This window comes from Peromyscus californicus, unplaced genomic scaffold, assembly GCF_007827085.1.
Source record: "Peromyscus californicus insignis strain IS unplaced genomic scaffold, ASM782708v3 Scaffold_9__1_contigs__length_137607984, whole genome shotgun sequence".
Lineage (NCBI taxonomy): Eukaryota > Metazoa > Chordata > Mammalia > Rodentia > Cricetidae > Peromyscus > Peromyscus californicus.
Window position 1 is genome coordinate 25,618,418 of NW_026294617.1, and position 14,562 is coordinate 25,632,979.

Consider the following 14,562-nt stretch of genomic DNA (forward strand, 5'->3'; position numbering starts at 1 on the left):
AAACATTACTCACTTCAAAGACAAAACACTGGTTCTTTAATAAATTACATTGTATTTGCAATTTTAACAAATAGAATACATGGAAAACTGAGTGACACATCCAGCAGACTATATAGAAACACCACAAAACATTCTGTAGTATTTGATAAAGTCATTTAATAGAGTTAAAATTTGTGTTGTTGAGTCCAGGTATTGCTTCTGTAGTGGAAATGAGTTTTGAGATATAAATAATGTTGTGGGGTAAAACAGGGATGTTAGGAGGTTTTTAAATTTTACGTGTCAAATACAGAGATTCAATATAATATATAGTCTTTTATTGTGAAACAAGTTTGGTTCATTTTTGTTTTCATGGTGTGTGCATATTGTTGTGTGAAAGCACACATGTAGAAGCTAGAGGTCAACATAGGATGTTTTCCTCACTGTGCACCTTACTTCTTTAAACAACGTCACTCATTGAATATGGAGTTCCCCCATCAGCTGTGCTGGCTGGCCAACCAGCTCCAAGGATCTATCCATCTCCTTTCATCCCCTACAACTAGTGCTTCAGTTAAGGGCTGATGTGTTGTGTTAACTTCTTTGTGGGTTCTGGGGGCTCAAACTCAGGTCCTTAGGTCTGTGCAGCAAGCACTGTACCCACTGATACACTTTCTCATGCCCTCCAAAGAAACAATTTCCCACAACTCTTCTGTAGAAAAGAGTATATCACATCATCACATGCAATAGGAATAATGGGAGCCAACACTGAAAATAATTAATCACCATTCAATTTTTCTTTAATAAGGTAAAAACATTGATTTATTATTAGGTTATTATAACCTTTAGCTAGGATAATATTGTAACATATTTTTCTTTCAGAGTAGACTAGCCTTACCTTTTTGGAGGAGGGAATGAGATGTAGGTTGGGGGGAAAGACTGGGGTAGGGGTGTAGGAGGAAGGAAGAGAGGAAGATCTGTGGTTGGTATGTAAAAGAATAAAAAAAATTCTTAATAAAGAAAAAAAACGAAAATAGGGGAAAGGAGAAGAATGTAAAGACTTTTAAGAAGACCAGTTGATCTCAGTGTCTCACTGGTAGATGGTCATCTACCTGATGTAGGCATGACAGAAGAGAAGATAAGGTTTTCGTTTTCTGAAGTTAATTGGGAATCTTTTAAATAAAATACCACCAAAGAGTTAAAAATATGTCTACAGGAAATGTAGTCTTGTTTGCAAAAGTGATTTCCAGTTTTCTCTTTTTCATTTAAATTTTACTATGCTAATCAAGAAGACCAAAAAGACAAAATTTATAAGCAATACAAAATAATTTTATAGTTTTATCCTAGGAGCAAATGATGGTAGTTAGCCTACATTCTTATAATTCTTTGTGTAATATTTAATGGTTATTATTTAAATTTTGGTGCCAGCTAACATTTTTCCTGAATCATATTTGCTTGGGTAGGACTTTGGATGTGCAATATGTCAATTTCAAATATTTCTAACTTTTAAAAATTGGACAACTTGTCTGGAGTATCTAGGAGAAAGCTTGCTCGGCCAGTATAAATGAAAAAGACACAGAGGGAACCAAATCCTCTATCATCTTTTGTGACATACACAAAATACCACGTAACTAATATAAAGAAATGTTAGTAAAAATAAAAGATATGACAGCTGTAAAACTTAGTTATCTTTCCTTTTAATCCGAGTTCAAATACTTTTTCATTAAATATTTTAGAGGTATCAATTGTTCATAGTTTTGAATCTATGCTCATTATAACTCATTTCTATGCCTTTAGTAGAAATTGATACTCTTTCTGGGTGTTTTCTTTTTAAGTGAGTCCTTCCCAGCAACAGTATTTTAGCACAGAACAGGGCCTTGTTGCTCTCCATGTCCTAATGTTATGGATAAAAAAAGATGAATGTTGGTAAATTTATCCAAGAATCTGACCCATAAATTTCACATTTAGTCTAGCCCAGTCTTTTCATACTGAATTCTCAACCTGCACCAAGTTAGCTTTCCATTCTGTGTCTGTTCCTCATGGAAACACCAGAGGCAACTATATTTGATAATATGCAAATAAGTTACAGCATCAACACTTATACAACAGCAAGTCTAACTTGGTGAATGAATGTGTTTTGTTGGGGTCATTTACAGGGTATGGTGAAGAGCTACCAAAACAGCTGCAAATATAGTTGAATCACCAAAGGCCCTATAAGCTTGTGTGACAGCTCATGGAAGCTGGAAACCTGGAGTACACTGCACAGCCTGCACACAACTAAAAAAAAAAAAAAAAAATACTACAAAATGCCATTTCAATTGACTCAGTTGGTCATAACAGCCACCATTCAGTTCCATTGATCTCTGTTTCTTCCAGGCTTTTCTGGGGCTGGAGAACATGTGTTTCTGCTTATTTCAGGAAGCTCAGCTTACCCGAGACCCTCAGCAGTCTCTGCTGCTTACGCACTCTTAGGGAAAGAGGGACCCCTTGAAACTTTTTAGTTTCAGGAAGTCCCTGAAGCTATTCTGAGTTGTTTACAGCCTGGAATTAAGGAGCTTCTTGCAAGATGGAGTGGTTTGCTTTCCCTTAGAGCAGTGGTTCTCAACCTTCCTAAGGCTGTGACCCTTTAAAATCAAGTTCCTCATGCTGTGGTGACCCCCCAAACATAAAATTATTTTGTTGCTACTTAATTTAACTGTAATTTTGCTATTGTTTTAAATCACAATGTAAATATCTGATATGTACCATATCTGATATAGAACCTGTGGGGATTGAGACCCACAGATTGAGAACTACTGCCTTAGATCATTCAGTTATTTTTACCTCCCTGTAAATATGCTGTGTTTCAATGTGCTTCCCTCCAACAGAGAAAGTTCTAATATTGGAGTTAATTTCTGTGAAAGAGAGATTATGACACTTCAACTACTTTGGTGAAATACACAAAGCAAAATAAGAAAGGATGAAAAGAGTTCTGGAAATCTCCAACCACTCACACCATTAGTTGGTGAAGAAACCCTACCCTCAGATTATGGGAGTAGATACCACAAACACCTGATGCTGGATAGACAGACAAGAAAGACAAAACAGTATCAGTCATATATTATCAAACCATGTGAGAGGACACAAAACACCACATAGAGTGTCACTGTGGCTGCATTCAGGAACAGAGCAAAACAGTCTCCCTGAAACTCAGATGAGGAAGACATTGGTTGTCATTCCTATTCTGGAGCAAGAAGGAACAATTATGCCCAGCCTCCTTAATCAAAAATCAAAAATCAAAAACAAAAACAAACAAAGAACCAAACTGTTTGGCTAGGACACTAGATATCAGGAGGAGGTAAATATCTGCACAGTACTGTTGGGCATCCTCTTGACTGTGCCAGTTATCAAGGGTCTTGACTCTAGCGTCACCATAAGATCTTTAAAGCCTTGATATGAATTTAGCACTTGAAGATGAACTGAGATTTCTAGAAAGCAGCAATGTCTCATTAAGATGAAAAATAAGTGCATGACCACGAGGAAGAAGACCATATAGATACACACTCTTTAAAAACATGCATTTTATAGGTGTTCTTTGGCATTGAAAACAAAGAAAATTGAGCGACATATGTACAATTAGCATAGCCAATGGATACCACTGGGAATGTAAATTTATTAACACTTCATAACTCTAACAAAGAAGGATTAACTTGCCACTCCAAATTTAAATGGACATTCTCTAAGGAAGTCATAGTTGATCCCACTTAAATTGTCTGTTTAGGGACATGAAATTTGATTGATGTTCTTTTCAAGAGCTCAACGTTGCTGAGTCCAGGGAGATAGCTCAGTCTTTAGGTGCTTATGTCGCATGAAGACCTATGTTGATGACCTCCACTAAGACAGGAGAGTTGGTACACACCTGTAATCCTAATTCTGTGGAAGAAATGCTAGAATAATCCATAAGGCTTATTGGTGAGGCAGTCTAGCTGAATTTAGAAGTTATTTGTTCGGTGAGAGACTTTGTCTCAAAAAAATATCAGTGAGAGACTTTGTCTCAAAAAAATAAGTTGGAAAGTTATAGAAAACAAGATATGCTGGCTTATAGCTCCTACATTCACAAATGTGCATATGTACCTGCACACACCTGTTAACACACACACATACACACCAACATTGTCTCTTTTGAGAAATGAAGTAAATGTCATCATCACTCTCAATAACACCTCAATCCTTTAAGTGATTGAGAAATATTCTGTATGACACATATAATGATATCTATTATCTGATATTATAGAATTGTAGCAGACACCAAAACCAAGCTATTCATTTATCTTATCGAAGTCCCGATGTTTATTGTTATAGGAATCAAGTCCAGATTCTAGCTGCATGACAGGCCAATTAATTTAAGATATGAGGAAGACAACTTTATTTGAAAACATGGCTGAATGATTAGCGATGTAGGTTAATCATAGAGTAAGTATGCATACTGTCCAGGGTTAGGTCACCAGTGTGTGCATAAGTACAAACCCTCACACACAGACTCATTCATATATTAGGAAAATTTAGCTTTTTGAGAAGATGTAGAACAGTTTTCCACAGTCTATCTTGCCTGTAACATTACTTCAGAGTGGTTTGTGCAGACATATGATTGACATCTATAGACATGTAGGGCTCAGCTATGGGTAGCCTTGGGTGTGGACTTTTGTTACCTGTCTTAGTTTTATTTCTGTCACTAATAAATCACCCTGATCAAAAGCAAAATAGGGAGAAAAGGGTTGGTTTAACTTACACTTCCAGGTCACAGTCCATCATTGAGAGAAGTCAGAACAGAAACTGAAACCAGAACCGGAAGCCAAAGTATGGAGGAATTCTACTTGCTGACTCACACACTAAGGCTTAGCTAGCTTTCTTATATAACCCAGGAATGCCTGCTGAGGGATTGTGCCTCCCACAATAGGCTTTGTTATTTCATATCAATAACAATCAAGACAATCCCCACAGACATGCTCATGGTCCAATCTGAAGTAGGCAATACCTCAGTTAAGCTTCTCTTCTCTAGGCCATGTCAGTTTGACAGCTAAAGGTAACTAGGATGAAAATCCTTGAGAACCATTTTTTTTCTTTTTTCTTTTTTTTTAATTTTATTTTATTTTACAATACAATTCAATTCTACATATCAGCCACGGATTCCCTTGTTCTTCCCCCTCTCCTTCCCCCTGGTTTACCCCCCATTCCCATCTCCTCCAGGGCAAAGCCTCCCCCGAGGACTGAGATCAACCTGGTAGACTCAGTCCAGGCAGGTCCAGTCCCCTCCTCTCAGGCCGAGCCAAGCGACCCTGCATAGGCCCCAGGTTTCAAACAGCCAACTCATGCAATGAGCACAGGACCCGGTCCCACTGCCTGGATGCCTCCCAAACAGATCAAGCCAATCGACTATCTCACCCATTCAGAGGGCCTGATCCAATTGGGGGCCCCTCAGCCATTGGTTCACAGTTCAGGTGTTTCCATTTGTTTGGCTATTTGTCCCTGTGCTTTATCCAACCTTGGCCTCAACAATTCTTGCTCATATAAACCCTCCTCTTTCTTGCTAATTGGACTCCCGGAGCTCCACCCGGGGCCTAGCTGTGGATCTCTACATCCAGTTCCCTCAGTCATTGGATGGGGTTTCTAGCACGACAATTAGGGTGTTTGGCCATCCCATCACCAGAGTAGGTCAGTTCGGGCTGTCTCTCGACCATTGCCAGTAGTCGAGAGACAGGTATGTGGGGGTATCTTTGTGGACCATTTGAATTCAATGGCAAAGACAGAGCCACTAGGCTGGCCTCAACAACCAGTCCTCAGGCTTTCTGAGAACTAGAGCCCCTGTCATTCTTAACTCTCCATTCTTAGATTGTTTGAGAGGGGTCAACATGCTGTCTTACAAAAGTAGAATATTTTTATAAATCAACTCATTCTGAAGGGCCCCTAACTTTATAAATGCATGCAATACTCTTTTTATTATCAAGTTCTGAAAGCTCATAATATCATGGAATTTGATGTGTATCTATTTTAATTCACACTGAAGGCACCTGGTAAATTCTTTGAACCTACAAATGAAACAAATGATTTTGAAAATTTTCTTAAGTTATTATTTCATCATCTTTGCTTACCAGATTCTTTATTCCTTACAGATTGAACTTCCTCTATTAACTTTTGTTTTTTTAATACTTATTTTCAGCATCTACTTTCCACAATAACATAGGTTCTGTTTATTGCATGTTTATCTTCTAATTTTTATTGAGATTTTTTTCATCCTCTAAGATGTTTGTAGTCTAAACTTCCATTAGATTTAAAAGTTTATTGTTACCTTTATAATGTTAATTCTAAGAAGTTTTCCTTTATATTCCTTGACACAGTTATTTGAACTCTTTTCACACATTTAAACTCTTTTCCTATTCACCTGGATGTACGGATGAGAGACATCTCAGTGAATAGTGTGTCTTTCTTGGAATTATGGTTAAACTGCTATATAAACAGAGATAACACACTGGTACAGATTTTTCTGGCACATATTAAATTTTGGACATAATTCTAACAAGAAAGAATAGAAATGTATCACTTGAGCATTTTTACAGTATACTTTGAATGGTAAACTGTTGGTGAGAAGCATTTATTGAGTATGTAGGTATATAGAGTCCTTTAGTGGAATCATTTGATTAGGGAATTCACATTACTGTGTTTAGGTATATTTTCCTTAAGTAAGTTCTCTTGCCTAGAAGCATAACCCTAGTACTTGGGCTCTCAAAGTTAATTGGTAAAAGAAACCTGGGAGGCTGAATACCCAGATGTCTAGTATGATGATCAGACATTAAACTCTGCCTGCTGTCTTCCAATGTAGGCACTGTCTGTGTTACCCTCCAAGAGGATAAGCCTTTCTTCCAACTCGAGTGAACACTTGACCGCCTACCTGTGCGGGTGGATGAGGGCGTCTGGGAGGTCTAACGACATCTTAATGGCATTTTCTGATCCTGCTCTTGGTTTAGTTTCACTCTCACTCTTCAGCTAATTTGCAGAATCAGTTTCTGAGCCTTTGGGATTTTCTCTGCAATAAATCTTGTATCTTCTTTCTGCTCTGTTTGTCACTAAGAATTAAATCGTGTCAATATTGTTATGTTAGGCACACCCAATTGTGCTTTAAAGTTCCCCAAATATAAGGGGTGCTTTCTCATGCTTCCTTTATTGTTCCTTCTGTTTTTTTTTTTTTAACTTTTTTTCACATTAGGAAAATTTTAAGAGGAAGAAAGGCTAGTACAAAAATTTACCTCTCCAATTTCTTTAACCAGAAGCTTGAAAATGAAATTTATACATAGTGAGCAAACCCTTGTGATGCCCACAGAAGAACATCAGGAGATAATCCTACCCCTCATAGCGTTGAAACCTTAGCTGTAAAATACCTGTTAGTATAGCTTTTATTCTTGCTGTGGCTTTATTGGAAAGTGTTGTTATGTTTGAATAATCGAAATGTAAAAGTGAACTTTTTTTCATTACATATCAACAATGAAAACCATACCACACACAATTCATTTACTTAAATGTGACATTTATAATAATTTATTTTTTCCTTTTGTTTTGCAACAACTGTACCCTTATTATCAAATGTAAATTGGTCTTGTTAACATTCAGTATGTGTGATATACATTCTTATTTGTTATGTCTAGCATCAGTGATTATTTAGACAACTCTTTTTAAGATTATATTTTTCAAATGAAGATTTATTTTAAAAAATAGTACAAAATAGCATATTTTTCTTTTGTTACATTGGTTTATTTGCCATATTGTTCTAATTTGATTAGGACCTGAGATTAGTGTCTAAATGGTAACAGGAAACTAGCAAGCTTCAGCACTGGAGGTCAATTTAATTACACTGTGCATGACAGAAACTAGGCCATGTGGGTATTGCCTTTGCCACCAGCAATTGACACCTGTGTGTTAATGAGCTGGTAATTAAGAATTGGCACATACAGACACAGTTTACTGTTTGGGACTAGGATAACCATATGCTACTCAACTTCTCTGCTAAGCACTTTGTTAGCTTTAGAACCACACAATTATGATTTTGAGATTTCTTAAATGCTAATCCTCCCTCAAAAGATAAAATGCATTTTAAAAAGCAGGTCATTTTTCATCATTTTAAGTGTAAGCAACTTGCTGAATTCAAAAAGTTTAATTTGAAGAGCAAAATGTTTGAAAAAATATAGCTGAAGAATTTGTTTAAAAAAACAATATGTTTGTTCAGTTTAAAATTATTATAGGACTTCCATCTTAAAAGGTCTTTTGTATATTTTTAAAGGCCGAAAATGACTTTGCATAAAAAAATACATGAAGAGAGACAGCCTCTGTTATTCAAATCTTTCTCTTGAAGGGACGTGGACTATAACAAACCAGCTTTGAGAAATCACAGTGGGAGGAGGCAGGGGACATCTCTGTGACATCAAGATAGAACAGCATCTATGATTTCCTCTTTGAGAAGCTCCTTGTATACTGTTTGTTTGTTTCTTGTGCTGTTCGCAGAAATGCTGTGGATGCAGCTGCGTGGAGAGGCTCATTTGACGAAAGATGGAGGCAAGCAAACAACCACATGACTGAGCTCAGAAGCCGATTCTCGACTTGAGGCGTTTCAGATAAGACTGCTCCCCAACAGACAGCGTGACGGAAAAGCTCCTGCGAGACTTCAGCCAGGCACTAACTGAGCTGCACTAATTCCAAACCACACAAACTGTGAGATAAATGTGGGAGGGTTATGCTGCTCTCTTCCTGGGAGTCTTGTTTAGCAACAATAGATAGCTAATACAATAGATAATTGAGAAACACATTGTCTGTTACAGTACTATAAGCATTGACTTTTCTGGTGTGATGTGGCTGTTTTCTCAAACAACATCTATAATGTGCACTTGTTGTTTCTTTGCTTTGCTCTTCAATTTTCGCTTCTACTTTACTCCTCGTCACTCACACAACACACACACACACACACACACACACAATATTAATATATTGGCTTAAAAATATAAAATGTTCCCATCAAATGAAATATGCATTAACTTTGGTGACTTTCAGTTGTGGGAATTACTTCTAATTTTCTTCTTTGAAAGCATTTACTTTTTCATAAAACCCTCTGTAGGACATATAGCCTTTTATATGCAGATTGGTATAATTACACTTTGAAATATCTTTGAATTCCCTGTAGCTTAAACTGAGAACATGAAAGGCCAAATGTTATACTGAGCTGAAGGATATAAAAGTGCGTGTACATCAATCCAAAATGGGATATAGAAATGAACAGCGCTACACAGCACAGCCAGTTTCTGACAGATTATTGAAGAGTCTTTAACTACAGAGACTGTCATCCCTAGCAAGAGAATCCTGCCTGGGAATGGCCTAATCTGTTCATGTTTGTTATCCTTTTAGTATCAAAATGTGAATACCTATGAAGCAAATCAAGAGACCTAGTGTAACAAAAGCTTTACCTCTTTTCGAGGACAATGGCACCTAACCTCCATCACAGAGCAGAATGTTATAAGGAAGGAATTATCTACCCAATCTATCATGCCAGAGATGATAAACATTACATTTCAGGAAGTCAGTAGAAAACCCACATGGCAACAGCGAAACTTTCCAGATCTCAGCAACAAACAAGGAGTTCTCTTCCACGTGGAAGCACATTCCCAGGCCCAGTATAGGCATGTCCAGAGTATTTAAAAAGGAGAGGGAATTTACAGCACTTACTGCTATTGCAGGTGACTGGGATTCAGTTCTCAGTGGACAGATGCAGAGTTACAACTCTCCATAATTCAAAGTCCAAGGGATCACATTCCTGCCTCTGGCAGACCTAGTCACCAGTGCACATACATACATGCAGGCAAAACACACATACACGGAAATTTAAGTAAAATGTTGTTTTTAAGAAAAATATCCAAAATGCCTTCATTCCCTTTTATCAACCACAGGAAACTAAAAGAAGCTCAGAGTGTCTGTGCAAAGCCAAAACTTGCCATCAACACTTAACTTATTAGGAACAAATTACATGAAACTAACTTTATTTTAAGAGTATGTTCTTCTAACTTTTAATAGTCTATAAATATCATAATTGCTTTCAGTTAAGTAGGTCTCATAATTAGTCTTTTGAATTAGCTATATATACATAAAGAACCTTTTTGTCTTTTTTTATGTGAAGGGCATGCCTTCTTAGAAAATTAAATTCCTTATAAATAAATGAAAAAAATCCATCTAAACTGGTTAACAACAACAACAAAATTTTGAAAATTCAAAACAAAATGACCTAAATTCTGGTGTCTCCAGAATGCAGCAATTCTAACCAGCTACACTTGAAATGAAAGATAGAGGATAAAGGCTTTGAGTAAGAAATACTTATAAACCAACAGTAATTCACAGAGAAATGAGGAGGCAATGGATTGTAATCGTTATGCATTCAATCTAGGCTAGGGAGTTTTCCCATTTTTGGCATCTTGCACAACCCACCACTTATTAATCTTCAAAATATGTAGGGAAGGAAATGATGATAATTCAAGTAGTATTTTAGGAAAACATAATTGTCAGTTTGCTCTGAAACTGTCATTTTTAAAACACAACAATCTGAAATGTCTTTTTTTTCTGGGACAAATGACAAAATTTTGAATATTTGAATGTTTCAGACATGCACTAACAAATTAGTGCATATAAGGAATTAGAACTGTCCTTGATAACCAACTGAACAAATAGGAAATAGATGACCTAGAATGATGCTAAGCTATCTGAATCACTACCTGCACTACTTGAAAACTGTGCATCTTTCCTAAAGTTTTCTGGTTAATTCAGAGACTTAGATCAGTTCTCACATCTAAATTTGATCATATATACAATGTTTTATGAGATGATATTTGACAAAACAATCCCTATTATGTAAGTGGAGTATCATTTTATGTTCTGTGGCTGGACCCTGCCATGAATTCATCTAGGATTCTTGCTGGGGAGAGAAGACTCTAAATTCCTACAAGGCTCTTAATAACCCAATAAAATGTTTATAGTTATTATCTGATGAATATTCATTACTTCTTATTCTTCTGATAAGTGTTATAATTGATGCTATTTTGTTAAAATATGATTAAAAAAACCATGAGTTTTTGTGTGACTCTATAGTATAGCACAAACCAAGGAAAAATGCCAGAATGGTCTTTAAAACAGGATAAAAATAATTATGAAGTTAAAAATAATTGTGAGGAAGCTAGTGCTTTCTCAGTTGGTCTGAGCAGTCCATCTGGGAAAAGCAGTGTGCTCTTTGTTACATCACTTACATCAAAAGGAACTCATCCACACATCAACACAAGACAAGCTGAGACACATAAACTTATTTCTTAATGCTATGGCTAGTGAACACTGGAGCTTGGAAGTGACCTATGATCCGTGGGAGCCTGTTGTCATTCTTTCAGTTTAAAGAAGATAGGATGGAGCACTTCTCCAAGTAATGTTTCATTGGAATGATCCAAAATAGATTCTGAATTTTAAAGAGAAACTATTGCAGAGGCATAAATCCCTACACTATGCACTATGACTGTAGAGATGTGTGATTTATTCAGAACTTATGGTACAATCAATAAGAATGATGGGAAGAGTTTAATGGTTAAATTAAACTTAAGACTTTATTATATGTATAATGATAAAAGTTCTTCCGTATTGAGTACCTTTGTTATTTTTTTGCCAAAATGTAAGAATCTAATAAAATAGTATATAAAAATGTGTAGCTATTTTTTGTAGCAAAGTGTATATATATAGTCAATGCGTAGCTTTTTTTTTTTTTTTCTTTCCTGGAAGGGACATGGAAGCTCAAAATGACTCGGGAGTTTCATGAAATTTACAAGGATCAGAAAAAGTAACAAAATTCGCAAGATTACTTCTAAAGGTTAGAAAAGCATCAAGGAATTGCTGGGAGAGGAGACTCTCCAAAGTGTCTGTCTGCAAACTGGGTAGGAAGCTCCAGGGATACAGCTTCCGTGTTCACATGCTTTGGTGGGCTTTTCCATGATGCACACAGCCTTGGGATCATCCATGTTCTTGTAAGTAATGCCAATAAATGCATTGGCTTACTAAAATATACTACAGTGGAATAGCCTCTTTTGACAGCCTTCAATGCCCTATATATAGTGAACAGATATTTATTCCTCCTCAGGAAAAATCAATAGTACCATACATGGGGAGAAGACGAAAGCAGGAAATCTCCTAGTCTAAACCTCACAACATATGTTACTGAAGCCTCACTTTAACTAACTGGGTGGGAGCAAGTGAAGGGGAAATTATAGGGAATTTCACTTTCAAAAGGACATTGTACGTTGTATCAGTTTCTGAGAGATTTCAAATTCTTTATCATATTAACAATCTCTTGGGAGTTTTTCCATAAAACAATCTTGTTTAAAAGTATTTTAGCCTCACATTCCAAACCACTGACCGACCATAAAAATGTTTTTGTACAAAATTAGCATCCCTAAATGAGAGTTATGGAGGGCATATTTTGGGAAATGTTGATTTACTATTCCACTTACTTCTCAGAAATAGAAAATCGGGCTGTGAGAAATGTGGTCTAAACTTATGTGACCAAATAACAGCTGAAATGCAATAAAGCAGAAAATTTGATGCACATCAGACATAGGACATGAGGCTTTTAATACAGTTTGGGTTAAGGTCATTAGGGTAGTTATTTTTCAATTGAAAAAATTTCATACAATATAGTTTGATCATTTTCCCTCCCCCACTTCTTCCAAGATTTTCCCACTTCCCTAACCATACAATTTTATGTTCGTTTTGTCTAAGTCATGATAACTTTTTAAAATAACAAACTGGGGGCAAAGTAGTTAGCTGGCTCAGTGAAGAAAGGACTTACTGCACAAGTCTGAGGATCAGAGTTCTGATTCCCCAGAGTCCACATCAACAACCAGACTTGTGGGGCAGCCACTAGGAATCCTAGTGACTAGAAGGTACCTACAGGGAATCCTTGGGGGAAGCTGGCCAGCTAGACTGCCTGGATTTGGCAACTTTTGAGTTCAATCAGTGAAGGAAAGAATTCTCAAAAAGGGCACGCAAGCTAGGAGTGATGGTACACACTTTTAATGCTAACACTCTGAGTTATAGGCAGGTGGATTTCTGTGAGTTTGAAGCCAGCCTGTCTACATAATGAGTTCCAGGACAATCAGGGCTATTGAGAGACCCTGACTCAAAAAAAAAGAAAGAGACAAAAACATAAACAAAGAAACAGGGTACTCAAGGTCAGCGTCGGGCCTCTATGTGCTTGCTCACATGTGCTTGTGTATTTACACATTCCCACATGGACACACACACACACACACACACACACACACACACACACACACACACACACACCAAACACACATACACGAACATACATCTAAATGTAAGTAATTTGCTCTGGTTTCCTTTTCTTCTTCCTTCTTTTCCTTCCTTCCTTCCTTCCTTCCTCCCCCCTCTCTTCTGTCTCTCTCTTTCTTTTTCTTATTTCTTCCTTTCTTTTTTAATAACTTATGCCTAATACTTGAATCCTCCTCATTGGATTATTTATTCATTGACACAATTCATGGCATTTTTACATATATAATTTATACTGCTTTTGACATACTGTAAACAGATGGTGTAATGATAACTTTTCCCACAGTGTGTTAAATATGCTTAGAAGAATTGTACAGGAGGTGAGAAGAATTATCACAAAGGGTCATCAGTTCTCTCTCTATTTTTCCTGAGATTTGTAAACACTGCTTTAGTGGTGTGTGTGTGTGTGTGTGTGTGTGTGTGTGTGTGTGTGTGTGTGTGTGTGTGTGTGTGATGTTATCAAAGAAGAGATCATCTCCTTGAAACATCACTTTATAAAATGCAAACATTGGGTCAGTACAAAAGGTGGACTGCCTTGGTTTTTGAGAAATGTTTGAGTTCAAATCATGTGTCTCCCACTGTTATGGTTAGTTTTCAATGTCAACTTACCTTAACCTAGAATCACCTGGAAAAATGTGTAACAGTTGACCAATTATCTGGACCAAGTTGGTTGCGAGCATTCCTGTGAGATGGTCTTGACTGTTAACTGATCCAGTCCCTGTGAGCAGCATCAATTCGTAGAAGAGATCCTAAACTATATAAGATAGAAGAAAGCAAATGGGAGAAAGAAGCGAGCAGCCTGGACCATTTATTTGTTTCTGCTCTTGAATATGATGTCATATGACTGGCTACTTGAGTGTATATGCCTTTGACTTCCCCAAAATGATGGAGTGTAACCTGGAATTGTAAGATGAATAAACTTTCCTTCCCTATGTTCCTTTTTGCCAGGATATTTTATCATAGCCACAGATATAAAGCACTCTGGCTCACTAGCACACTGGCTCACAAACTGTCAGTGTAGCAAGCATCATACTGAAAATACTTCTGGAGGACTGGGCAGGTCTTTTTCAGTACTGTTACTTAATAAGTAGTCACAAACATTTTTAGCGCTCATCACCATACTTGAAATTACTTGTGTCTAGGAGTCAAACTAACTAAACAATTTCTAAACATTAATGATTACAGTGATTTCTATTTTATTTC

The 14,562-nt window shown here is 36.8% G+C and overlaps 1 protein-coding gene across 1 annotated transcript in view; it reads left to right on the forward strand.

The window, feature by feature from the left end:
* Nucleotides 1–14,293, forward strand: part of Pcdh10 (protocadherin 10) — a 62,905-nt gene extending 48,612 nt beyond the window's left edge. The window contains exon 5 of the mRNA XM_052732094.1: nt 8,503–14,293. Within this exon, the coding sequence (XP_052588054.1) occupies nt 8,503–8,573 (71 nt within the window). The 3' untranslated portion in view covers nt 8,574–14,293. The remainder of the gene's footprint in view (nt 1–8,502) is intronic.
* Nucleotides 14,294–14,562: the final 269 nt, after the last annotated feature.